The sequence below is a fragment of the Tasmannia lanceolata genome, unplaced genomic scaffold (assembly GCF_043159265.1).
Source record: "Tasmannia lanceolata isolate RefF3 unplaced genomic scaffold, GAP_Taslan_0.1 ptg000011l, whole genome shotgun sequence".
In the NCBI taxonomy this organism is placed as follows: Eukaryota; Viridiplantae; Streptophyta; class Magnoliopsida; order Canellales; family Winteraceae; genus Tasmannia; species Tasmannia lanceolata.
The window spans coordinates 15,657,667-15,685,662 of NW_027518688.1; the positions used below are offsets into that span (position 1 = coordinate 15,657,667).

Below are 27,996 nucleotides of genomic sequence, written 5' to 3' on the forward strand. Positions count from 1 at the left end.
ACATGCCCCTCTTTTATATCTACAATACTATATAGTATCGCATCTCTTACTTTCAAAATACAGATACACCCCCTCAACTTTCTGACATTTTCAACAATTACCCTGACTTTTCAACAAGGTCATCAAAGACACCCCTTAGTTTTCAATAATGCTTCTTATCCAAAGAGGGGCACAGAAATCGTTCTTGGGGTGGACGGAACGGAGATATTGATATGTGACGGGGTGGATGAGAACGAAGAAATTGTCAGGGGTGCCTTTGATGAGTTTTGAACTATAGGGTGAAAAGTCAGGGATCTATTTCATGGACGGTGAAAAGTCACGAGGTGTTGTTGATGGCTTTAAAAAGTCAGGATTATGATTGAAAACGTCATAAAGTTGTTGATGGAGTGTATCTATACTTTTCCCTACTTTTTAAGGTGGCTATTGAATTTTGGGTTAAAGAATAGATGGACCTACTCTCCATTTCAAACCAAACCAGTAAAAGGGCACGTGCTGCAATGAGGCAATGTGCCCCCCACATGTGTGTGCGCGTGAGAGAGAGAGAGACCATGTTAATGTTTCTCAAATCAATGTACCATTTCCCCTTTGTTTAAACTTCTCTGATTTACTGGACAGCATAATGGTCAGTAGTAGTTGAACCAGACAAAGACGAAGTTAAAAAAAATAAAGGGAGTGCGAATATCGAATATGGAATATCAGTCCTTTTAATAATTAAACTCATTGAACACAAGACCTGTTCAACTTCACACTTGGAAAGCGTTCTCCCTCATATCATATTGCACAAAACTCTGTCGTTTTCAACACTTCTCGACAAACCCATGCAATATATTTTACACCATGTTTTATGCCCACCAGCTTTACCTCTCCATTAAACATGCAAAAAGGGCAAAGGAGAAAAAGAAGAAGAAGAAAAAAAATTGAACGTTGGATTTCATATTTCCAAATGTAATATCTTGAAATTTTAAGTACCCACAAAGGAAGGATGAAGGTAGGAAAATCATTGGAAGAAACCCCAACTTGGTCAGTTGCAACGGTCATAACTGGTTTGATTGCTCTTGGGTTCCTTTTTCAAAGGTCTATAAAACGTTCAGAAAGGGTATAAATGATGGTTCTTTTCTTTTATTCAGATTTTTGCTACTTGGGTTTTTATGATTCTAAGTTTTTTTTTTCTGTTTTGCCTTTTTGGCAGTGGTTGGTTAGGACTAGAAGGAAAGCTCTTCTTGCTGCTTTGAAGAAGATCAAACAAGGTGAGATATTGGGTTTCAAGAGATGGGTTTTTTTTTATTTTTTGGCTAATGATATTGGCAGTACTATGTTTTGATAATTGAACTAAATTAGCTTGTCTTTTCTTTTTCAATAGGCTTCACTGAGCTTTTGGGGAAGTGTAACATCCTTTAACAGCTTTTTAAATAATAAAAAACAAAATTATTCAGTGCAATTATTAAAACATGGTAGTGGCAATATCAGTACCCGTACTGATAATTGCACTAAATCAGCTTGTCTTTTCTATTTTAGTAGGCCTCTCTGAGCTTTTTGGGAACTGTAGCATCCTTTAACAGCTTTTTAAATAATAAAAGACAAAATGAATTAGTTTATTAAAACATGGTAGTGCCAATACCACTAGGCTTTTCTTTTTTTTTTGGTATTTTTTGCTTTTATTAGTTGAGGTTTTGTGTTTAATTTTGCAAGCAGAGCTCATGCTTTTTGGGCTCCTGTCTCTTCTATTGGGCCATTGGACTATATGGGTAGCTAAGATTTGTATAAAGTCTTCAACACTGAGTGCAAGATTTTATCCATGTTCTAAAGAAACTTATGACCTGGATGAAATGTTCTTAAAAAGTATGCCGGTATCTAGTTTGTACTCCTTGAATCAATCGGCTTTCGGAGAGCCAAAGAAGAGGTCGCGGTATGATTTCTGCCCCAAGGTAATTTTCATCCTAAACAAATTTGGATTGAATCTTTGTTTTCTTTTTGTGGTAAGTACAAAGTATATGTTAGTTTCTTTAATAACTTGCAGATTTACTTAGACTGTCTAATCTTGTTGGTCACTTTTTTTTTATACTCTTAAACATGGAATGTAAAGACTTGTATAAAGTGAGGTAGAAGAACCATATATATAAACGTGTGGCAAATATATGAAGTGGGCACTATGGTTAACTTGTTATGTCAATTTGAGGTTGTGGGAAGGAAACCGTTTCCATTGTAAAAATTGGTGGCAATATAAATATATGTGTTGGGAAAGTTGCCTTATTTCCCACAACCAAGTGGTTGTGGTGGGAAGGCAAGAGACAACATAGGAAAGTCGTTTTTCTACATGGAAACCTAAGTATAAAACTCCTTACATTCACACAATCAAAGGTGTGGGAGGCTTGAGGTGTGTTGGCTACCTCAAGGGGAGAGAGAGAGAGAGAGAGAGAGAGAGAGAGAGGTTATCTCATGGGTTTTTCTCTTGGGTGTTCTCTTGAGTTTTCTCTCGGTGCACGATCTTGGGTGAGAGAAGCAAGAAAAGGGTTGCGGGTTTGTGGGTTTGGGTTTAATCCATTGTATTCCTTGTATATTGTTTTTCTCAATGGTGGAAGATCGTGTTCTCACCTGTGGATGTAGGCAATTGGCCGAACCACGTCAAATCTTGGTGTTTATCTTGTGGCTTGTTTTCTTATTTACTTTTCCGTTTACTTGTGTACGATCGGATCAGATTTGCCAAGCAGATTTTCTCAACAACATATGTATGTATGTATGTATGTATGTATGTACTGTTGGAAAAGTTACCTTGTTTCCCATGGTTTGGTAGGACGCAAAATTAGAAACACATGTTTTTAGGTTTAGTAAAACCTAAGGTATAAAAAGGCAAGAGATGATTTTCTCTTAGCACGAGAGGCTCTTTGTGTGATGGCTGCAAAGAGGCGGCAAGGGAGAGAGAAGAGGTTTTCTTCTTGAGGTTCTCTTGGGTACGGTCTCAGTTGAGCAGCAAGGAAAGGGTTGCTAGTTTGTGGGTTTTCGGTTTTGGGTATTGGGTTTTATCCCATTGTAATCCTTTTATTTTGTTTTCTCATAGTGGAAGATCGTGTTCTCACCCGTGGAGGTAGGCATCTTAGCCGAACCATGTAAATCGGCGGATTTTCTCAACAAAACATCCACGGGAAAGAGAAGAGGTTTCTTTTCGAGGTTCTCTTGGGTACGGTCTTGGTTGAGAAGCAAGGAAAGAGTTATTGGTTTGTGGGTTTTGTGTTTGATCCCATTGTAATCCTTGTATTTTGTTTTCTCATAGTGGAAGATCGTGCTCTCGCCCATGGATGTAGGTTTCTTGGCCGAACCACGTAAATCTCAGTTTTCATCTTGTGCTTGTGTTTATGTTTACTTTTTGTTTTGCACTATCGAATCGGGTTTGCCTGACAGGTTTCTCAACAGTGGTACAGAGCTGTGGTTGGAGCGATCAGTGAGGGTGGGTGGAACAATCGTAGGTGTCATATTTGGATTGTGGTTAGAGCGATCATTGGTGATAGAAAGATTGTCCGGGAAATTCATGTTCAAGGTGGAGCTCCACAACGAGGGTGATCTAAGATGATGATAAAACCGGTTTCTACCGAATTTAACATCGACAGGTTTAACAGAAATGTTAGTTTCATCCTATGACAGATGAGGGTGGAGGACATCCTTGTTAAATGGGGCCTGGCTAAGGCGTTGAAGGGAAAGAATGGGAAGCCAGAGAAGATTACGAATACTGAGTGTATTGGATGCTATTGTCTGGTCAGGGACACGGTGACTAGTGTTCCTAAGATCTCGATGGTTGGATGGAAATGGATTGTCGTGTGCACCCGTAGGGTCTCTTTCACAGTTGGTGCAAAAATGGGTTTTTAGGTTGCAGACGATGGTGAGGAGGTGATGGTACCTGCAGTGGGGCGGAGGGATCGAGATCCCTCTCTGTGGTTAACAGAATGAGTCAACGGGCTAACAACTACACATGTGCATTGGCCGTGTTGGTCGAATTGGGAGGGGTCAGAACCAGGATGATTCGATGGTGTATAGCTAGTGCTTTGGAAGGCCAATGGTGGTTTGCAACCACAGAAGACCAGTGACGACAACTATGGAGAATCTTCTGGTGGCTGGGAAACAAGCCAAGGTGGAGATTGTTAGGAAATTTGCCTTGTTTACCACAATTTGGTGGGAAGCAAAATTAGAAACACGTGTTTTTAGGTTTTAGTAATATTTAAGGTATAAAAGGCAAGAGATGGTTTTGTCTTGGCACGGGAGGCTCTTGGTGTGACGGCTTCAAAGAGGAGGCAAGGGAGAGGGAAGAGGTTTTCTTCTTGGGATTCTCTTGGATATGGTCTTGATTGAGAAGCAATGAAAGGTTTGTGGGTTGTGGGTTTGATCCCATTGTAACCCTTGTATTTTGTTTTCTCATTGTGGAAGATAATTTTCTCGCCCGTGGATGTAGGCATCTTGACCGAACCACGTAAATCTCAGTGTTCATCTTGTGCTTGTGTTTCAAAAAGTGGTATCAGATCCAAGGCGTGGTAACTCTAGTGCACGCTCGAGGATGGAGAAAATCCCTCGGTGAAGATCTCGATAACCTCGGTGTACCCTTGAGGATGGAGAGAAATCCTCTGAGAAAGATCTCATAGTTCCCACGCTGCTGCTACATGGAAGGGCGAGATTCTCCACATTGCTTATGTGTAGAGGGGAAGATTGTTGGGGTTCCACGCAAAACCAAAGATCCTACATCGGAAAAGTAAAGAGCTATGGTTGGGCTTATAAGGGCTTGGGCACCCTCTCCTTAATGGCTAGATTTTAAGGGTGAGTTCTACTCAGTTCCCAACATATACTAACACATATGTATGTGTGTGTGTATTTGTATGTATGAATACACACACATATGTGTGTAGAAAAGAGTTCCTACTCCCTAGAATAGATAATTTATCCACTCCCTAGGCTTAAAATACAGTGAGGGCACATTGTTTGGGTGATCCAAAGCATTCATTTGATGGGCCCTTACATAGATAGGGTGTGCCCAAAAATTTAGCTCCATAGGATCATCCTAACTCTTCCAAGTGTGGAGGCAAAAAATGGACAGATTTGTGAAGGTTTATACTCGTCCATTTTTACGTCCACAAATTGAAGGGTCAGGATGATCTTATGGAGCTGATTTTTTGGGCACACCCTATCTATGTGAGGGCCCATCAAATGAATGCTTTGGGCCACCCAAACAATGTGCCCCCACTGTAATTTAAGCCTAGGGAGGTTATCTACTCTAGGGAGTAGGAACTCTCTCTCTCTCTCTCTCTCTCTCTCTCTCTCTCTCTCTCTCTCTCTCTATATATATATATATATATATATATATATATATATATATATATATATATATATAGGGAAAATTGTTTCTACACTCAATTGTAGATAAGCTTATTTGCGCTCGAGTGCAGAAACAGGGTGGGCCCACATTTTGGGGTGATCCAAAGTATTCATTTGATGGGGCCTATCATAAATAGGGTGTCCACAAAAAATCAGCTCCATTGGATCATCCTAACCTTTCCATCTGTGGAGGGAAAAAAATGGGCAGATTTGTCGACAAATAGTATCTATCCATTTCCCTCCACAAATGGACACCCTAAGATGATCCAATGGAGCTGATTTTTGGTACACACCCTATCTATGATACGGCCCATCAAATGAATGCTTTAGATCACCCAAAAAATGTAGGCCCACCCCTATTTTCTGCACTTGAGTGTAAATAAGCTATTTGCGCTCGAGCGCAAAAACAGTTTACCCTATATATACACACACACAGAGAAAGGTTTCTGAGCAATACTTCAAATAGCTTATCTGAGCAAGCTCATATAAATAGGGTAGGTAGCTATGTTGTTTGGGTTATGTTACATGTTGATTCTATAGGACCTGACATAGATAGGGTGTCCCTAAGAAATCATCTCCATAGGATCATGGTAAGCATTGATTTGTGGAGGTTTATTTATATATATATATATATATACTAGTAAAAAACCCCGTGCGATGCACTGGCCGACAAAGAACTGTACGGACCACATCATAGGTTGATCCAAACCGTCCATGTGATGGAACACAACAGAAATAGGTTGTGGGTTGTGTCCGTAAAATCATTTCCATAGGCTGATCCTAGCCCTCCAATCTATAGAGGTTTCCATAATATGTTGTTCCTCTTAAGGTGCCCGGAATTCGTCAATATTTTGAAAGGCGTCCTGAATCCGTAGTATTATGTAATATGTTCACAAAAATCCGTAGTATTATGTAACATATGTACCCAATCCGTAATTTTGCAAGTCACTATGTTGCTTTGTCTACTTTTTTTATTACAAAAGCATAAAGGAGGGGGGTAGGATTGAAATTATGTGGCTTTAATGGGTGCCTTTGTTAAAAACCATAAAGGAAGGGGTAGGATTGAAAATATGTGGGTTGAATGGTGCCTTTGTTAAAAAAAGTCAAAAAAAGTGATGTGTAATTCTATTAGAATTTTGGGAGAAATTCAAATAATTCTCTCCTTTTCTCTTCTGCTATATAGATATACTAGTAAAAAAACCCGTGCGATGCACGGGCCGACAAAGAACTGTACAGACCACATCATAGGTTGATCCAAACCGTCCATGTGATGGAACACAACATCAATACGTTGTGCCCGTAAAATCACTTCCATAGGCTGATCCTAGCCCTCCAAGCTATAGAGGTTTCCATAATCTGTTGTTCCTCTTCAGGTGCCTGGAATTCGTAAATATGTTACAGGTGTCCGGAATTCATAACATCCTCAAAAAATTCATAAGGAAAAGTAGTTTTTTCGTAATTGTCGTATATCGATACCTCGTCGTTGTAGTTTTTTCCGTAATTGTCATATACAGGTACCCGTTTCGGTACTTTTTCCGTAATTTTGCGACTTTCAAGCACTCTTTCCGTAATTTTCCTCCAAAACTTTAGTACGTAGTGATTATTATTGCCTTTGTCCACTTTTTTTATTCAAAAAGCATAAAGGAGGGGTTAGGATTGAATTATGTGGCTTTAATGGGTGCCTTTGTTACAAAGCATAAAGGAGGGGGTAGGATTGAAAATATGTGGGTTAAATGGGTGCCTTTGTTAAAAAAAAGTCAAAAAAAAGTGATGTGTAATTCTATTAGAATTTTGGGAGAAATTCAAATAATTCTCTCCTTTATATATATATATATATATATATATATATATATATAAATTGTGTATGCATATTTCTATGTTTATGCATTCTTACAGGGTGATGATAGATATGTAACTGTTTGACACCCAACTTGTCCTACAAACATTGGTAAGCATTGGTGTCTAATTCAATTGAAGTTTGAATACACTGATCATGGGAAGATATCAGGACTATGGCTTGGTGAAACAAGGTTTATATACAACCATTCCCTAGCACAATGAGAAAATAAAGGAGAACATGTAAAAGAACTCAATTTAAACCAACTCGTAAATCCTTTGAATGACTAAATCTCTAAATCTCTTCCACAAGATACTGAATGTAGTCAATCATTTTAGGCTAATCTCTAAATAACTCCAAGACAAATTCTAAGCTTTGTGGTCAGGTTGGTAGAGTGTTTGATGCTTCCTTTGATTATAGTCAATCTCTTCCCCAAGTAATGAATGTAGTCAATCATTTTTTTTGGAGTGTTTGACGCTTCCTTTGATTATACTCTAACATGATGGCAACCAACTTTGATATGCTTTATTGACTTGTTGTGCATTATCATTGTCACAAATTTTTTTTATTGGAAGACCGGGATGAAAACCAAGTTCTTTCCATGAAAAAATTGGACCACACAATCTCCCTAACAATTGAGGACATCTCTCTTTTATTCCATTTGAGCCAGCACTGTTCCTTTGTCCTTAGTTCTCTAACATATCAAACTGGGGGCCCATAATCACATGTTATCTAGTGGCGAATTGTCAAACAATGTGAGAATTGGCCCATTCATGAGTGAGAAGTTCGTAATTTCGAGGGAATAATTAAGAAACAACAAGATTCCTTGTTCTCTTCTTTTATCAGTAACTAACCTCTTTAATGGAAAACCAGCATAGCAAGATTTTTTTCCCTTCTATTTGTGCATAGAGTGACTGATATTAAGCACAATATTAGGATGTACCATGGGACTGTAGGGCTTATTGAATCTTATTTTCTTCAAGCTATGCCTGAATTTTGCTGTGGTTTGGAAATTCTATTGTTTGGCTACATCAATATTGTATGTAATTCCTTCTTTTATGCCATTAGGGACTTCCCATTCAACTATGTGATCATAAAAAGGAGGATTCAAGCTTCCTTAAATAGATAAGAGACCTCTGTAACTTTTATGTGCACAACCAGCGTGGGAGTTAAAGGCCAGAACATGATAGCAGTACATAATACAGTAAAATAACAAAATAACTAAGAAAAAATGTTAGTCTGCATTCTTAACACTCCGCCAAACTCAACTCTGTTTGAGGTTTGGGACCTAGCTCAAGTGAGATGTGATTTCAATTTCATTTTAATTATTAAGCTTCAATAACTTGTGAAAATTTCTGGCACAGATTAACTTTTGAATATTACAAATGCTAACAAGGCAGAAAACAATGTATTGTGTGTATGCCATAGTCAACCATTTTTGGTATGTTGACTTTTGGTTGTTGTTTCATCTAGAATGTTGACTTGTGATCTTTCATCACCGACAGTTTACTAATTGTGCAGGGGCATGAACCTTTTGCTTCATATGAAAGTCTTGAGCAGCTCCATCATTTATTGATTGTTCTTGGAATTATCCATGTTTCTTACAGTTCTCTCACTGTCGCTCTGGCCATGCTTAAGGTCAACTCTAATCCTTAAAGAACTTAGTCATCAGTTTGCATTTCCCTATGGCCGTCTTCATTTAATATTATGACAACTGGTTGTGAGTGCTAAACTGATTATTGGACTCAAAATTATGTTTAAATTTGAGTCAAATAATTGGTTTGGCCCTAACAATCGGCTGTGATAATCTTAAATGAACAGGGCCTAAGTTTGGAGATTTCTACTTTTTTAGAGGACTTTAATTTCTTCCTTTGTTCATCTAGATCTATAGCTGGAGGACCTGGGAATTTCAGGTGAGGTCAATGGCTATTCAAAATTTACAAGGTAAGAAGTTGATAATTTCAGGATACATTTAAGTGTTTATGAAATTAAAAAATTACTAGCTCCTAGAGATTAGATGATGAGGTCAATCACTGATTTCGTGATTAATTTGTTGTTTCTCCTCGTTTCTGTTGACCCGAAAATGTCCATTATCAAGGTATTTTAGTGTTGGATTATATGGATCTGGTTGATGAGAAAATACTTGAAGTAGACCTCCCAAGCATGTGAAATAAAGTAGAGAAGGGAGGAGTTCATAGAGTTGGAAGTCTTACCCCACGACTCCCATAAGATCTCTTTATTTATGCGCCTAAAATGAATGCTACAATAATCCCATTATAACCCTATGTATAATGTGTGACACCCTCGCTACACGCGATTAACATATGTAAACTACCCCATCTCTTAACACTTCCCTGAAACTAGAACATAGATTTCATCTATTCCTGGCTTGGAACAAATAATGGGAAACTTACCATGACCAAGTGCTTTGGTAAAGATGTTTCTTACTCGATCCTCGGATTTCACATATGGAGTAGAAATATGTTTACTCTAGATCTTTTCTCGAGTATAAGTGACAATCAACTTCAATATGTTTAGTCCTCATGAAATATTGAACTACTCGTTGCATGAATTTCCATCTAGAAACCATGTTGTGCTTCTTCCTTTTACAAGTTACCAAGTTCCCTCCAATAAAGGTGCAATATCCAATTGTAGAACTTATATCAAAGGGAGATCTAGTCTAATCAGTGTCAGAATGCTCTCAATACTCAAGTGACTGTTATGCTTAAAAATAACCCCTTTTACTTAGGGCACCTTTTAGATTTTGTAAGATGCGACTAATTCCTTTCCAATGGGGAACTTTCAGTGAGCACATTAACTAACTTAACACACTAGATGCAAAAGCAATCTCAGGGTGAACAATAGTTAAATTGATAAGCTTCCCAACAAGTTATCTCTATTTTCCTAGACCATCCAAGGACTCCCCTTGATCCTGTTGTAACTTACTGCTTGGATCCATAGGAGTATCAATGGGTTTTAGTACCCCCAACTAAAATAATATCTCTATCGTTAAATTTTTCACATACTCTATGATAGACTAATACCACATTTAGATCTAGATACCTCAATTCCAAGAAAATACCTTAGTTGATCCAAGTCTTTCATTTGGAAGTGCTGGAGACGATATTTATAAATTCTTGTTTGATCATTTACTTCCATAACAATGTCATCAATATTGACTTCCAAGACATAAAAGTAGAAGATTTCCTCAAAATAGATAGAGAGTGGTTCACATGGCACTTGCAAAACCCATATATAGTGGCAACAAAGTTAAATCTCTCAAACCACAGAAGAGGAGGCTTCTTTAAACCATAAATTACTTTCTTCAAACTACAAACTAGGGATGCAATTTGGGTTGCGTCGGTGATGCTGGCCAGGGAAGAGAAATAGAAGAATAAGAGAAAAAGAAGAACAGGAGAAGAAGAGAAGAGGAAGATGGGAAAAGGAAGAAGAAGAAGATATCTCTAAGAGTGATTAAATCCTTAATCAATTCAATTTATCATCAAAAACTAAAAAACTCTAATACATGAGGGCCTTATAGGCAATGGAAAAAAAATCATGGAAGCAAATAAAATCCCTAACTCTAAATAACATGGAAATAAATAAAAATCCCTAAGACTAAATACCATGTAAATAAAAATACTAAAAACTAAATAGCATGGAAATAAATCCCTAAAAGTCCTAATGGGAAAATATACCCCTTATTGGGCCTACAATCCTCTTCAGTCGGGTTGAGCTTTTGTTAAAAAAAATGAATTGGAATCAAGTCGGACCCTGCCTGATTTTATGGTAAAAGCTCAACCCAAATTTCCAAAAGTCAACCCGAGTTTCACCCTTTCTACAAACCTTATTTGACTCCCCTAAGCAGCAAGCCCAAGTAGTTGCTCCATACAAACTTAGGCCAATCAATATTTAAAAAAGCATTTTTAACATCAAGATGCCACAATGGCGAACCCATATTAGCAGCCATGGATATAACTACATGAAATGTATTAAGTTTAGCAATATGAGCAAAAGTATCAGAATACTCAACTTCAAAGGTTTGAATATATCATTTAGCAACTACCCTGTCATTTCACCTCTCAAACTTTTTTTGGTAGGTAAGCTGGGATTAAACCCATGACCTCAAGGTTGCAGAACAAAGCCTTAACCAATTGAGCTAGAGGCTCAACCCTGGCTTCAAACTTAACATCAACACCCCATAGGCCCATCTAAAACCAACCACACATTTTCTACCGAGTAAATTAGTAAGCCCCCAAAGTATTGTTTCATATGAGAGCAGATATCTCCTCATCCAATAGCTCTTTTCCATCCATCATGGGAAAGGGCATCCTGAAACAATTGGCAAAGAAATGGAAAAGGGGGGCAACATGAAATGCTTATGTGGAGGCAAATTATCAAAGGAAACTTATTGAGAAATATGATTCTTATTACAAGTTTGCTTAACTTTTTAAATAGAAATTGAATGATCAGAACTACTAGAAGTAGAGCTAGGATTTGCAGACTGATAATCTAACAGATTATCTTGTTGATTCATGACATTAGGTATTTTCCTTACTCTCCTCATGTACACCTGTAGGGACTGCTCATTGGATATATTAGGCAGACCAAAGGAAACAACTTCAAAAGGTACATGAAAAGAAGACAGAGAAGTAGCCACTAGAAGAGGAACAAAAGAAAATGGACACGTTACTTCTTGATAATCATGATGAAAATCTGTTATAAGTTTTGATGTTTCTTTTTAAAAAATATGAAGTATTCTAAAAAAGTAGCATCAATACACATACACCTCTTTTGAAGGCCATGATTGTAAATACAATACTGTTTTCGAGAATATCCCAAAAAAAAACCCTTTTTGAGTTCGAGAATATCCAAGGCAAAAAAATGACATGTATTAATAAACAAGCATTCATTCTAACTCTCTGTTCTGTTGAGGACTATCTTCACAAGCGGCTTGATGGAGAATTTCATGACTGCCAAGATAATTTTGAAACTATTCATATAAATACTCCTTAGCTTTATCAGAATATAGTGCACAAACATTTTGAACGTACTGATTTTGAATTTCTTTATGAAACAACATAAGAATGGAAAAAGTTTCGGTTATTTCTTTCATTAAAATATCATTCTTGAAAAATTACCAACAAATATCACAAAGTATTTATGTCTAGACAAGCCCTTTATTATAGATGGACCCCAAATATCATAATGAACCAAGGAAAAAGGAATTGACTACCGGAAATATCATAATGAACCATAGAAAAAGGAATTGACTCTCTTTATCATTTCTAGAGTGAAATAGGACTCTGTGATGCTTGTCTAACTCTCAAGCTTTACACTACAAAACTAGAGAATGAATGTGAAGAAGGAACTAAATACTTCAAAGTACTCAGATATAGATGACCAAGCTGACAATGCCAAAGATGTGAAGAGGAAGCCCGATGTAGAGGAACACCATCAAGTATACAATCGAGATAATAGAGGTCATATAACTCAAGTCTGCCACCAATTATCTCTCTATCTTTATACCTTGAAAAACACAAAAGGATAAAAAGTTATGACAAATGAAGGGTTTTGGTTAGTTTACTTAGAGATAACAACTTATAAGGTAACTTAGGAACATGGATGACTGAATATAGTCAAAGAGAAAAGGTAGAACAAACATTACCTCTACCAAACATACTTTATAAAGAACCATCAGCAAGTGTAATAAATGAGTGAAAGACACTTAATCAAATGAGGAAAACAAGATGTATCACCTATAATATGGCCAAAGACTCCTGAATCAATGACCTAGGGAGATGAATTCTATGAAACCAAAAAATGCAGAATTACCTGAGTTGTTCACAATAACCATGGATGGATGGCCCCTGGACTACTGGGAGGTCTTCACAAGCTTCTCACACTCATCTCATGAGTGAAATATTGAATCTCCGGCAAATTTGAGTCTGGTTTTTTTTGGAACCACTTGGTTTTCAATTTTCTTTGACATTGATGATTTTTACTCCAAAAAAAATATTTTATATTATTTATTCTATTTTTCTACCTAAAATTTCTTGTCCTTTATTGGGTTCCATAAATCATGAAGGTTGTTCTTGCTGTAGGTTTTCATGGCTTGTTTTTTCTTTGCCTTCTCATGAGTCTTAAACAATTCTTGTAGAGATCTTCCTACGAAATCTCTTCAATGTATTAATTTCTTACTACTATTCAATCTGATGTTTCACTTGTAGATGCTATGCATTTCAATTTTAATTTTTGAAGATAGGTTTCTCAGGTTTTGACACAAGGAATGTGGTAATTAGGGGCCAATCAACCTTTGCTTTCCACCATACCTCCCATCCATGGAGCCAGAACAAAGTTCTCATTTGGGCGGTAATGTCATGCACTCTAAAATTGATATATTGGTTTGGTAATTTTAAGGCTATTTTCATCGACAACTTTCTGTCTTTTATACTTCTGTGTGTTTAAATCTCCTAATGAATTCATAATCTTAATTGACCGCTACCGAGCTGTCTTGATATGTCCATGTCAAACTCAGCATGTTTAATTAGTTGATGAAAATAAAAATTGCTTATCTATTATATACATAAATTGGAAAACTTATAATGTTTTTTTAATGGTAAAGAATTAAATTAATAAGACAGGGGAACACCCTGCTATCGAGATGAACAAGATGGAACAAGCAAACAACGAAAAATAAAAAAAAACTAGAATTCAGCCCGGACCAGTCCGTCACAGGGGAAGAAAGTCAAAAGTCTCTAAAGACACTCTAGCTACCCCTTCCCTTGCTAGCCGATCCGCCTCACTATTCACCGATCTTCTCACATGCTGAAAAGAGATGGATGATCCCGCTACTCAATCCAATATCTCATCAACCCACTGAGCAAACCTCCAAGGATGAGAGAAGCCTCCACTTAACCACTTTTAATGTTAATCGGCCTATAAATGTGGTTCATTGCATTTAAGGTAATTATATAATATGGACTTCAAATGGATTGAATGGGATCTAAGGATTATTGATTGAGAAAAGAGGTGGATAAGATTGATTCAAGGGGTGGGTGGATTTGGAACAGAAGAGGGCACAAAGATACACTGGTTTAAAAGAGTGAGAAGAAGACGTGCAAAGAGAATGAACTCACATAAGATAATCTTGAGAGAGTGGAATGAGGAGATGAGATGAATAAAAATAGATGGTGATAATGGAGTAAATCATAAAACCGTCTCACATACGTTTCTTCCAGCTTCACAGTAGTGCTTTTTTAATAAAATATACTTGAGCTATTGCAACTTGACACTAGGTTAATGGGAAAAATTGAACCAGTTTGGCCAAGTTTGGAGTTGATTCGGCGAGTTTGAAAATTAATACTTGTAAACTTTATTTTTAATGATCACATTAATTAAATATTATTTTGGATATTAGAAGTATTAAAATAATTTATTTCCTTATATTGCAGACATAGATACACAGAAGTTTTGGTTGAAGCTGTTTGTAAAATTTCTTTTTAAATATCACATTAATAAAATATTATTTAGATATTAGAAGTATTAAAATAATGTATGGCCTTATATTGTAGACATGGACACACAGAAGTATTGGTTGAAGCTGTGTATTGGGAATTTCAACCAATTATAACTTACACATAGACCAACATTAAAGTCACATCAGCCACTAAGGTTATAGCAGACAAGTTTAGCTATAATCTCCACATTCAATCTGTTAGTTGCTGGTCCAAGAATTTACTGGTAAGTAGTTGAAAGTTGCATCTTTTGGATGAGGGCTTATTAATGTCAAACACAAACAAATCAAACTTTTTGTTCAATAGTAACTATAATAAGACCTTTATTTGTTAATTTGCCAATCATTTAAACATGACTTATTTGATGAATTATCTGAATGATAAGTGATGCAGTGACATTAACAACTGACTTGTTTATGGATCGATGGTGGAGCCAAAAATCATTTCGCAAGTAGTTTCCAAGATGTCCAGGAAGTTACTGAAAAATGTCTGGAAAAGTGTCTGGGAGCTTGGTCGAATTTAATAAGTGGCCCCACAGTTGGTGTCTAGCATAGTTCCTTTTATTCATTCACTTAATTTATGTTTTAATTGCTTTAAGTTATGTTGTGTGGATCCACTGGTTACATTTTGAGGAGTAGTACTTGAGTCATTTGGAAGAGTACCAAATGGAAGCATGTCTATTTACTGTAATGTTGCTAAAATGGAAATTTTATCTTCTGAGTAAGAACAATTAAAGTGTAAGTTGGAGAAATAATCTCTACACATCTAGTAGCAAAATCAATATTTTCATATGTAGGCTTTGACTGTGGTGTACAATTAATATTGTTCCCACATTTTTCTTAAAATTGTTCATGTAATTATGGACTCCGATGTTAGGTGCACACTATCATATTCTCTTCTTCAAAAAAACATCTAGATTCCACGCTAACTAATTTTCAAGCTTTTACTTTATTACTTGGTCTTAAATTTTACGTTCTACGGACATGTTTTCCATCATTGATTTGTTATCTCTATTTGGAACTAATTTCAAACTTAAACCGTTGCTATGTGCAGCTTTGCTTTATCCGCCAATTCTGGAGTTCTATAAACATAGCTGACTATATGGCTCTGCGTTGGGGCTTCATAACAGTTAGTTCTTTCTCAAGTTTGTTTCAATGGATGATTCCACAACATTGATCTTGTAAATCAGACAAATAAAAATCTATGGCTCAATTTATTCATATCAATTCATGCTTTACTAACTTTTTAAATCATTATTACTCTTTCAGTTATATTAAGGAGATTGGCAGCACCGTAGAAGATTCTTAATGATCTCTTCCACCTCACTTGTTGAAGCTCCCATTTTATATAATTCTCTATTGATTTAATTTATCTAAGTGCTTGACAATTGCTGCCCTTCACCACTCATTCTACAGTAGTGTAAAATTTGGCAGCAGTATTTAAGGATTCTTTGAAAGACTTCACCCTAAACCTTAAGTGCCTTAGAGAAATATCTAGTGGAAAGGATATTTTTATCCAACCCGAGGACATGAATGTCATCAGAAGTTCCAAAAGCAAAGGATTTATTTTATGGCTTAGATTGACCCAATCTGTGCCCATGACAGTAATTACAATTATAACATGAATTACCCATTATTACAAAAATGTTCTTTCGAACTTGTGTTTCTTCATGTGCTTCTAGAAGTCCCCCTCAAACTAGATTTTAACCAATTTGGAGGGCATTAAGATTGTTGAGATGGAATGGTGTTGGAAATGTTAATTGGGAATCCTAAATTTTCCGAAAAACCTTGTAGTCAGACAACTAAAGACATCATGTGATACTGCACAACTGTGACTATCTTCTTAATCTTACAATAAATTATAGCCACACCAAACCTGGAAAAAAAATCCCAGACAGGGAGTTACGATCCTATGGTCATGTTCATTGCAGGGAGAAACGTGATGGAAAGAACAGTCCAAATCGAGAGGTGTGATGGACAGAGTGAATAATCCAACGTATAACTCGAATTTGTGGCTCGCATTGATTAATGTAAATTGACTGATAGTATGAACTATATGGGCTATATCTGGTCGTAGAGTTATGAGGCAAAAAGAGTACCAGAAATATATGTTATGAGACTGGACCCATTGTGTGAGCTCTCAATTTAACTTTCAGCTCCATGTTTGTACCATTTTGTTACCAGTTAAGGTTTCTAGAATGGATACTTTTCTTGAATCCAATCATGTGCTGTCTTCAGCACTAAAAGTTATTCAAGAGAAGAATTAATCTACTTAGATTTAATCAGCCTAATTTTAAAGCAAACAATTATTTATTAATGTTTGTGCTCAACTTTGAGGTTGTCTAAGAAAGAATTTAATAGAGCATAATTTTCACTCAATATTCTATCTATTTTTCTCTGCCTACCAAAAAAATGTTTTAACCATTATTTTCTGCCATCATGCCTTCCATGGTCTTGCTCCTATTATGCCTTATTTGTATACCCATCCATCCTTTACTAGTTGTGATACATAAGTGTTTAAAAACTCATTGACTCGACTCGGAACTCGCCCGAGTCAACTCCCGTTTACCTTGGCCGATTCCGCATTGCACCGCATCCACATTCCGCGTTTTGTCTTACAGAGTCAATAAAAACTCCTTTGACTCTCCTGAGTTATGACCACGTCACCAATGTTATTGGCTGCGTCTGCACCGAGTCGACAAGGATTTTTCTTGGCCGCATTCCGCGTCACATCCGCGTTTTTAAACACGGATTTAACCATTCTACAAACAGTCCAAATCCATGCAGAGGAAATTCCTCAAATACTCAGTGAAACATTCCTATGCATAGGTAATGAGTATGAAACAAGCAAGAATTCAAGAAAGCTCTGAGATGTTATAATCATATAATAACCGATGTTTTGTATTTGAAATAATTATAAAAAACAAATAACATATCATTTCCTCATTCAAATAAATTCCATACGACACAATAATTGCTTGTGCATTGTCGGTCCCTTGGATGATCTAAGGAAATTTAGTATCTCCATATTAGATGCCACTCTTTCTGTAATCATGTCCTATTATGTTATGTTGTAAAAGGACTCTCTGGAGCAAATTCAAAATTAGGAGGCTAAGAGTAGTTAATCAGGATCACCAATGCATCTTTTTGGTCTCTTGCTTATAGTTTTATTGTTTTATGTAGAATCACAATCTTCACCCTTCCTATAATTTCCATAATTATATGTTGCGTAGCATGGAAGAGGAATTCCGTGATATCGTAGGCATCAGGTATTACGCTTCTCTCAAAGATTTGGATATCATTGCTCTTCTTTGAATAAAACCTGAATTGGGCCAGAAGTGGTATTATTTGTTTATAGTATTCTAATGAACCATTTAAATGTTTGGCTTAATCATGTTTATTTTTTATACAGTTTACAATTCAAGCAATACTTGACTACCCTGTTTAAATTGGACTAACTAGGCTAACCTGTGGGGGGCGTTAATTGAAATTACATTCTCATAATATTCTTATACAATTGAAATGGAGACAGGACCAGCTGTGGTCATCAAGCCTTCAAAAGAACTTTACATGTGCATCTGGTTATGTTGGATGTGAATGAGAAAATACATTTTTTGGTATTTGATCAGTTTGGTGAGAATGTACTGATCCGATCAAAATGATTTTCACTGCATGCAGAAAGTAAATTAACAATAATGTGGAGTGGCATAAATGACCATAATGGTAGGTTTGAATTGTAATTGTTAATATGAAACTATAACCCCCACGCCCTTTTTTCAACAAAGAAGTTTCAATATCTCCATGAGGCAACATTTCTTCAAACTTATAAGATATGAAGTCCATCTAAAAGATATTTCAACACTATGAAAAAAGTCAAACAATCAATCAATGGTTTAGTGGCCGTGATTTTGTGATGCGGAAATAGAGGAAACTGATCTGCTCATGGGTCAATGGGAATGCCTGAAAGCATTTTGCAAATAGCTTTTACGGTATTCAAAAAGTGGCCAAAAGGTGTCCAAGAACTTGGCCAGCTTTAATAAGTGGCCCCACGTTCGGAGTTAGCTTAGTTTCTTTTACTCATTCACTTAAGTTATGTTTTGAAGCGATTTAAATTATGTTTTGTGGGTCCACCTATTGAGTTTCTACTGAGATTCTCATGTCTTCCTGCTCTATTGACATTTTTCATCTTCTTCCTCAAGTCATTGGTTTTGTTTGCTTCATTTACATCGATAGTCACTCTCGGGATAAGATAGATCCTAGGAACACGAAGTGTATTTTCCTAGGATATCCCCTACTCTAAAAGGGTATAGGTTGTTATCATCATTCTTCCCATATGAATTCAGTATCCTAAATTCCATTTACCTTTTTTTGATACATTGTGCAGCATTCCACTCTGGGGTTATGCCATAATTTGTGTTATTCTAAACATCAATGGTAAGTTTCTCAAAGCTCATTTTTATTTTGAGAAGTTAATGACAGAGGCATTTCTCAATTATACCAAGCATCTTTGTTTTCTTTGGTATCAAATATTATCTCTAAAGCATGAATATTTGACTTTACTTCAGGAACAAATGCCAACTTTTGTCTGTCTTTTATTCCAGCTATTGTAAGTCCTCAACCTTCCATTTCTCTCGTTTATGCTGAGGTCACTGGTACTAAATGTCTATCCTTTGCTACTTATTTTATTTTCCTTTTCCCATAAATTTAATAGTTGATCCTACTAGTTGGTACAAAACTGCATCATATAGTGGTACAATTGGCTCTTGAAGTAGTGGATACAAGCCCAAGTACAGGAAATCAGTTAAACCCACGCGATGAACTATTTTGGTTTGGGAAGCCCAAACTTTTGTTGTGGCTAATCCAACTAATTTCTTTCCAGGTAAGAGGAAATAAAATATGCCTAGGTAACATATGAAATCTATCTTCCCATGAGATCTTATATGCTTTTGGCATTTTATTTGCAGAACGCATTTGAGATGGCAATATTTATTTGGTCACTGGTAAGAACTTACTATCAGGGTTAAACTGTGCTCCAGCTTGTATAAAATTTTGGTCTTATCTATTTTATACTCACATTCATTTTCATGCCCGGGAATTAACTGACAGTTACTTCTTTAGATAACACATATTTTATTCCAAGCATTGAATTAAACACTTGACATCTCTTAAACTGTTATTCGTGTTATATCATATAATATGCCGTGTGTAAATGCATGTTGATATGAAACGTATTAGCAAAATATTGTTGTGTTTTAGAAAGAAAATTTAAGTGCGGGGTTTATGCGCATTGTATAAAAAAACTGGCACAGAAATAGCTATGCAATAAAAATTGACATAAAATGTTTAGCAGTGAAACAGAAAAGGTTTGGAAAGAAAACAGGGCTCAAACTAAAATAAAAGTGAACCATGAAACGGGGAATGATTAGAGGTTGAACTTTGAAAATTTTTGTGTTCTTTCCTAATGAATAATGATCCATGGGTTTTAGTGTTTCTTTCCCTTCTTACCCAAAATAAATAGAATTTTAAAAAAAAAAAGTAAAAAAATGGGCAAACGAGTTTCAAATAATCAACTTACTTTTTCTAATTTTTTTTAAATAATTAGAAACAATATTTTTTCAATAAAAATGATTTTTTTTAGAAAGCACATGCTCCTTGCCATGTTTTGCTACTATTATCTGAAGTTAACATCTTCAGTTTGTCTTTCTTTTTCAGCCCCCTGGGATATAAATATAACATGAAACACTCCCCTCCTTTCCTTCTAATAAATATCTAGCGTACAAATATAGCATTGTCATCTTAGAAATGTCTTATGATAAGCAAGAGATGGAGTTGGTAATTAATTGTAATAAATATATTGATGAACAGTAAGCGTAGAGCATGCAATTTTTGTTTCTTATTTTTAATGTCATTTCATGCAAAATGGTTATATGCTATTCTGCCGTTTCCTTTGGTGACCTGATAAAAAAAAGTAAGATGTAGTAAAGGAGATGGGACAGTTTTATCCCAGTTATTATATGGAAGCTTTTTATGGAACTTTGACTTGATTCTTGTTTTTCGATTTGATATTGTTAGAGTATTTTTTTTGTTTAAATGTGTTTTGAAAAGAAACGTGTACTTTATTTGTAACGTGGGGTGCTTTGAAAAGAGAGTGAAAAGTGCTCTGTGAGAACTGAGAATAGTCCCACATTGGAAAATCAAGAAGTTGGGGAAAATCAAGAAGGTTCTTGAGAGGTTTGGTTTCAATGCCAGATGGAGGGATATTATTAAAGAGACCATTCATGGCTGCTGGTACTCAATTCTTATTAATGGGGAACCATAGGGTTACTTTCAATCGTCGAGGGGTGTTAGACAAGGTGACCCCCTATCTCCAAGCCTCTTCATTATAGCTGAAGAAATTCTAAGCAGAGGTCTTCAGGAGCAATTTCAAAAAGGTTATGCCCAATTCTATTCATTACCTAGAGGTACACTCCCTATCACCCATTGTCTTTATGCAGATGATACAATTATATTTTCTAATGGATCTAAGTCTTCAATTAACGCTATCTTGAAGTTTGTGGGCAGAATGAAAGGGCTTCAGGACAAAAGGTTAATAAGAATAAAAGTTGTTTCAAAGGATTATTGCCAATGCCACAGGTTTTTCCCATAAGGACGGTCCCATCTATTATCTTGGAGCTCCCATTTTCAAGGGAAGAATGAAGATAGAATACTATGATAAGTTGATAGGAAAAGTTCAGAAAAAAGTGGAGGGATGGAAAGCCAAACTTATATCTAATGGAGGAAAGCTCACTCTTATCAACCATGTTCTGTCTAGTGTGCCAGTGTACATTTGGCAGTATTAAGCCCACCTAAAACAGTTATCAAAAGAATAAATAGTATCATGGCCAATTTTTGGTGGGGTCATTCAGAATTTGGAAGAAAGCATCATTGGGTATCTTGGAGTGACATATGCAAGCCTAAGAAGGAAGGAGGCCTTTGAATAAAATCATTGTATGATTATTGCATTGCTTATCGGGTAAAATCATTTCATAAGCTCCATGAGAACACTACCCTTTTGGAGCAAAGTCATGAACTCTATCTACACCAAAGATAGTCATCTAAATGTTGTGCCTATTAGAAAGACAGCATCTAGGCAATGGAGAGACGTACTAAGCATCAGGGGAAATGGCTAGAAAATAGTAGATGGCTTATAGGGCATGGACAAATTCTTTTTTGGGCTGATAAATGGATAGGACATCAGCCTCTCATTGAATATATAGTCAACAGAACAGGGATCAATATTAACACCAAGGTTATGGAACTTCTTGATAATAAAAAAACTGGAATTTGGGCCAAGTAAGGAACCTCCTTCCTCCCCAGGTATGCACACATATTCTCAACACTCATATTCCTTTAAATGGTAGCAAAGATATGTTGGTATGGAGCCCATCCAAATGTGGAAAATTTCAGACTAAGACGGCATGGAAGGTTGTGCGTGAGTCAAGCTCAACTATCGAATGGGCGACTTATATATGGGATGAAATCCCTCCCAAAATTAGTGTTCATATCTGGAAAACATTCAAGGAAGCAATTAGTGTAGATGTCAGAGTTAAAAGTGTTCATATTCGTTTCGCATCCATGTGCAATTGTTGCAAGCACCCGAAAGAAGAAGACATAAATCACTTTTATTTGTATGTGGTGACATGGCAATTGAAGTATGGAAGGCTTTTGCGGTAATATTTCAGATTGATTGTGATATTTGCCATACAACACTTCATAGAGCCATGATATGGTTTCGCATGGCAAAAAAAAAGAGATACAAGAACATGGGAGTCATTGTGAGAAGCATTCCTATGTTCATCATGTGGGAGCTATGGAAAGAAAGGTGTGTAAGGAGATGGGAAGGAAAAGCTAAGAGTGCTAATTACATTATTTGGAAAGTCAAAGAATGGATCACAAGCATATGTAAGAAATTTACATTACATCCCAATAACAGGTTTCAATGTGAAGTTCTAAGATGGTTGGACATTACTCCCCAATATCACAAAGGTAATAAAATCAGTCTTATTCAGTGGAGGAGGCCAGAATAGGAAGGTTCAAGTTAAATGTTGATGGAGGATCTAAAGGTAATCCAGGAAAGTCGGGCGGAGGGGGCATTATTAGAAATGATAAAGCAAAGATGTGTGTGGCGTTCTCACATTTTTATGGTGAAGGATCCAATATGCAAGCAGAATATAGGGCCCTTTTAGATGGATTAAGACTTGCTAAGTCTTTCGATAAAAAACTACTTCAGATTGAATCTGATAGCAAAGTGCTATTAGACATGGTCCTAAATAAAGCTCAAATTCCTTGGGCCATTCAATACTGTTGGTCAGAAATTTCCTGCCTAATGCAAGATCTTACCCCCACTAATTCTCATGAATATCGAGAGGGCAATCAAGTTGCAGATGCTTTGGCCAATGAAGCTTGCCAAAGTCAGACCAATCAACAATTCTTCTTCTGGAGGGATCTTCCTAAAGAGGGAAAAGGAGCAATGAGATGTGATAGTGTGGGATCCCTAGTCTCCGTCTTAAGGGTTGATCATGTTTCTTGTTTTAAAGTAAGCTTTAGACGTACACGTCCTCATTGTTCTGTAAGCCTATTTGGGCCTTGGTCTTTGGATTTTTCTAATAAAATCATCGAGTCCGTCCCAGGACCTCGGTGCAAAATTCCGGGCTAAAAAAAAAAGAAGTTGGGGAGGAGGTCATAAATTTTTACCTACTTTTCCTTGCGCCTTAAAGTTTTTCGACTAAAGTACTATGCTCGGAAAACTCGCAACCTACAACTACTGCCTTCTTCTTTCATCAACCGGATCAGCTCATTCCTTTGAAATCGGTACTGCTCAAGAACTCAGTTAGTTAACCAAAGTCGGGAGATTCAAAGTCGGAGGTGGGATAACCGCAGGACAAGTGGGTTGGTTCGTTTCGTCCTCCTATCTACTCAATTATCTGTCTTTGTTCATGATCATGTTGGGAGAAAGGTATAAGTAGAGGAGTGGCTGTGAAACTGCGATTCCCCCTTTTCCATTGAAGTAGGGAGGGCCTCCAATTGAACGGATTGAGCAAGTTTGAATTGATGACAATGTGTGCTGACGACACATCTCGATCAATTCGTTCATGCGGGGCGGCGAACAAAAGCGGGTGTTGGGTTAAGGTCTTACCCTTTTGGGGCAGGAGCTACTCCCAGACATTAAGACCTTTTAGTCGTAACCAAAAGTGAGCTAGCCGTCTAATCAATGGCTGGACTCAACTCTCCCATCTAACTCATGAACTTGGTCCTACTTCACCGTCGAGAAACAAAAGAAGACTTCCATCTCCAAGCTCCAAGCAAGGTGTCAAGGACTTGCCTGCGGCTATGGCTGCGGCGGACACGTTGATCGACTACAAACAGTCGTCAAATTCTTCGGGTGGCGATACTAAAGGGAAGTCGAAGGAGAAGGACTACAAGAAGAGAGTTCATAAATTTTTACCTACTTTTCTTTCTTGCTTTGTTGCACAATGGGTTTTGGAGTGGTGGACCTGTGGGACAATACAACGCGGGGGCTTTCAGTGTGGTCCACCAGGGGAGTATCTCACAGTTGTCTTCATTGCGATCCACCGAGGCTATCCCATGGTTTCCTTCAATGTGGTCCATTGGGAAGTATCCCATGGTAGTCTTTGGTGTTGGCCCATCTAGAATATCTTCTAGTAGCTTAGTTATCAATTTTGTTTCGTTCTGGACTGAATTTCTAAATCATTTTCAAAAACGAAACTTTCTAGGGTAAATTTCAAAAATTCGCGTCTGTTTCGATCATTCAAAAAAAAAGAAGAAGAAGAAATGTCAGCCATAACACCCCATTCTTCTTGTCATGCTCATTTTCACCCAAACCATGTTGAACATCTGTAACTGTTGCACCAGGGTAATAATGTAACATAATGATTGAGTTAAAACATGTTATATGCTTGGAGCTCTGATGTGTTGCATGATCAAATGAATCAGTTCCCTTCTGTAGATTATCTTCCAATTCAAGTTTGGTTAGTTTTAATTTGATAAACTTCCTGTTTTACATCCTTTGCTGGAAAATTTTCTACAACATTTTCCTTGTGAAGAAATAATAACCTATTGTTTAAAGTAGGTTGTTCTGATATTTACTTTCATGGTATAAATTCCTTTTAGAAAAAATTTTACTGATATTGTTAACATTTTCATTCAGTGGGAAATAAAGGAACCTTCCTGTTTCATGAAGAACCGTGTATTCCTTGTTATTCGCCTGACATCCGGGTACGTCTTAATTATATTATTCTGTGCAACATTGAATACATGTGCATTAGGAATATCACTTTTTTGTTCTGTGCAACCTTGAATACATGTGCCTTAGGAATATTGTATCAACCGTAGATTTTTTTCTTTTAAATGCGACATTTGTAAAAGTGATGTTTAATTTCAGTTTACTACGAGACACTTGATGGTGGACCAAATAGATCCATGGTACACAATCTAGATTTTTAAAGATTCTCCTATAGAGATTTTTAATTCCCTACCATATAGGTCTCTAGACAACTTTCAGACCAGCCCATCTAAATAAGCCAGGCAATAGAGACATATGGTTCCTGAACCTCAAACAAATGCACATAAGTAATCATGATGGTACCTGTAAAAATATTGTAAATTGTATCTTCCTCTAATTACTTGAAATGCACCTAAGTAGTTTTCCCACATTTTTTATACACATAAATATGAGTAGTGGCACAGCATATGTTGTTCAAATAGAAGAGGTACATTTTTCTCATTTGAAATCTTATTGATGTGTGACAAACTCTTTTTTTTATTTATTATTGCAGGATCATTTTCCAATTCTGGTGTAGTTATAACACATTTCCCCTATATGTTATCATTACACAGGTTTGGCTTAAACTCTTGGGACTAAATGTTGAATATTTAATGCCTCTAATCTAGAAATAATTGTATTACATGATTTCCCTTTGGAATATATAAATTTTTTTAAGACTTCGTTTGTTTCATTTGTTCAAATTAAAATTCAAACTGTTCCTTGTGAGAAACTGAGTTCTCTTCAACCTAGTACTGGAATTGTACAAGTTTCATTTCACAGTGCATTCTTACAGGTTTCTCCCTCTTGAAGGAACCATATTACATTGTTTAGAATGCAACTTCCACTTACTGGAAAACAGTTGGTATATCTAACATCCCTAAAGGTAATACGCGAATTATCCATGAGAACCTCCCATTTTAAGGGAGTGTGATTTGCAATTGTGCATAGTGTAATTCAACCAGCAGGGACCGGAAAAGTCTTTTCTTTTTAAAAATATTTGAAAAGTGAAAAAGTGGGTTGGCCCACTTTACTTCCAATATAAGACGAGCGGGACAATCAAGAGGTTCAAAGAGATTAGAAGCAACTTTTGAGGATGTCGAAGTCCCGGGGTTCCTTTTAGAGCAATAGCATGTGCACCCCCAGTGGAAAGTTTTAGTATGAAGTAGATACTCTTATCTACTGGATTATACCTTGCTTGAGAAAGTTTTATAAAAATCCAACACCAAGCCATTGAATGCTCAAATACATTCAAGTTCACTGGTTCACCCAAACCAATCCTAACTCGGCCTGCTTTGTGTTTTGTTTTCACATATCAACCCTTTCTGTCTGGTCGGGTTTAACTTTCCAGGACTTAATATTTTGGATGCTATACTTTAGCATACAAAGCCTAATGAAACCCTGTCCAACGAACTATGATGTATGTTAAAATATAATCCTGTGTGTGTGTGTACCGTAATTTTGTGCTGGAAATTTTATGATTTTGGCATTTTGCAACTAAGTAATTATGTCTCATTCAGTGATGATATAATTTCCATCACATGACATGAAGATATAAAGCAGTTACATTGGTTATAAAAACACGGTGAATCATTCTCTAATAATTTGATGGATTTCATTTCCGGCACTTCTAACAGTTGGGTTGGGTAGGTCAAGCAACAGCTGTGGTTGGGTTGAGTTATCTTTGGGTTTGTCTTTGGTTGACACGTCTCTCGGTTGGGTCCTAGTCCCATAGCTCTTGGTTTGGGTTTGGACAGACCCATATCGGACTAACCATACCCACTTTCACCCCTACTGAGTACGAATCCAGAGCTGAGACATTGGAGTGTACAAAGAAATTAGAGGGGAAGTCAAATTAGCTTTTCAAGCAAAATCTGAAATCAAGTTAGCTTTTTCGGGTCTTATTGGAAACCCAAAGACTTAAATGAAGTCAAAGGCTTGAGCACTCTTGGAAGGGCTAGTATATCCTATAAACAGTGTTAATCTCCATGGTCAATGCTTCTACCTGCAGCCCAAGATTTCATTTTGGTATGCCTCACTAACACCCTCTCTACACCATCTCTTTTATGAAGTAAGGTCGGCCACTAATGTAATTGTGCTTTTTCATTAACTAAGACACACACACACAGAGGGAGAATGAATCTCAGTATGATATCACCAACCTTTGTCTCTCGCCCTTTACCTACAGTGCACAATCGGATTCTCTGAAATTGTCAAAAAAATCAGGAACCTCGTGGATATTTAAGTTTTTTTCTCCGTGTGTGTGTGTGTGTGTGTGTGTTCTTCATGCTTAAATAGCAAAAGAAGATTCATGCAGTTCATTACTCCACTGTCTAAACTTTATTATGACCTTTTGTGCACCTTACTAACAATCCTTGTTTTACTAATGTAGATGGGATCAAGGTTTAAGAAAGCCTTAATTGCTGAAAGTATCAGAGAATCACTTCACAGGTGGCACAGGAGAGTGAAGACAAAGTCAAGGCAAGATCGTTCGATCTCCAGTCTTGCAACTACGACATCAACCACGTCTTTGGATTCGATGGCGGATGAGATAGGTGAAATCAGCAATGCTTCTCCGAGTAGAACTTTGAATAGTTCAATGACAGATGAAAGGATATCAGCTTTGCAAGAGTCAATCATGGTGGAATCAGGTGAGATTTATGAACAACCTCATAGTGATGAGGCTTTGGAGGTTCCAAACTGTTCTAATCCTATATTTGACAATTATAATGATGATAATGATGATGATGAAAATGATGAAAATGATGGAAAAGATGCATCATGTCTTGTTTTATTACCTTTGGAAGGTGCTTAGTATTTTGTTTGGAAGAAAAATAGACATTTTCACAAAATTTATGAAAGATATTTGTTCTGTAAGGAGAATAGGAGATGGATCATCTTTAAGTTATGTTGATGCCACTAATTTTCAGATTATATTGGAAAGGAAAAAAGAAGTGAAGTGGTGTGTTT

General features: G+C 36.7%; 1 protein-coding gene across 3 annotated transcripts; it reads left to right on the forward strand.

The window, feature by feature from the left end:
* The first annotated feature begins 832 nt into the window (after window positions 1-832).
* Window positions 833-27,995, forward strand: LOC143886481 (MLO-like protein 4). Of its 3 annotated transcripts, none has more exons than XM_077390457.1 (15): window positions 833-1,096; window positions 1,190-1,247; window positions 1,693-1,925; window positions 8,711-8,827; window positions 9,073-9,133; window positions 13,455-13,561; window positions 15,760-15,834; window positions 17,889-17,974; window positions 19,090-19,139; window positions 19,271-19,311; window positions 19,417-19,584; window positions 19,670-19,705; window positions 24,913-24,980; window positions 25,541-25,601; window positions 27,419-27,995. In XM_077390457.1, the coding sequence occupies exons 1-15, from the start codon at window positions 983-985 to the stop codon at window positions 27,839-27,841; spliced, it is 1,698 nt and encodes a 565-aa protein (XP_077246572.1). In that variant the 5' UTR covers window positions 833-982; the 3' UTR covers window positions 27,842-27,995. The 3 variants fall into 3 exon arrangements, with proteins under 3 accessions (XP_077246572.1, XP_077246573.1, XP_077246574.1); XM_077390458.1 differs by having other exon boundaries at window positions 834-1,096; window positions 13,464-13,561; XM_077390459.1 differs by having other exon boundaries at window positions 837-1,074.
* Window position 27,996: the final 1 nt, after the last annotated feature.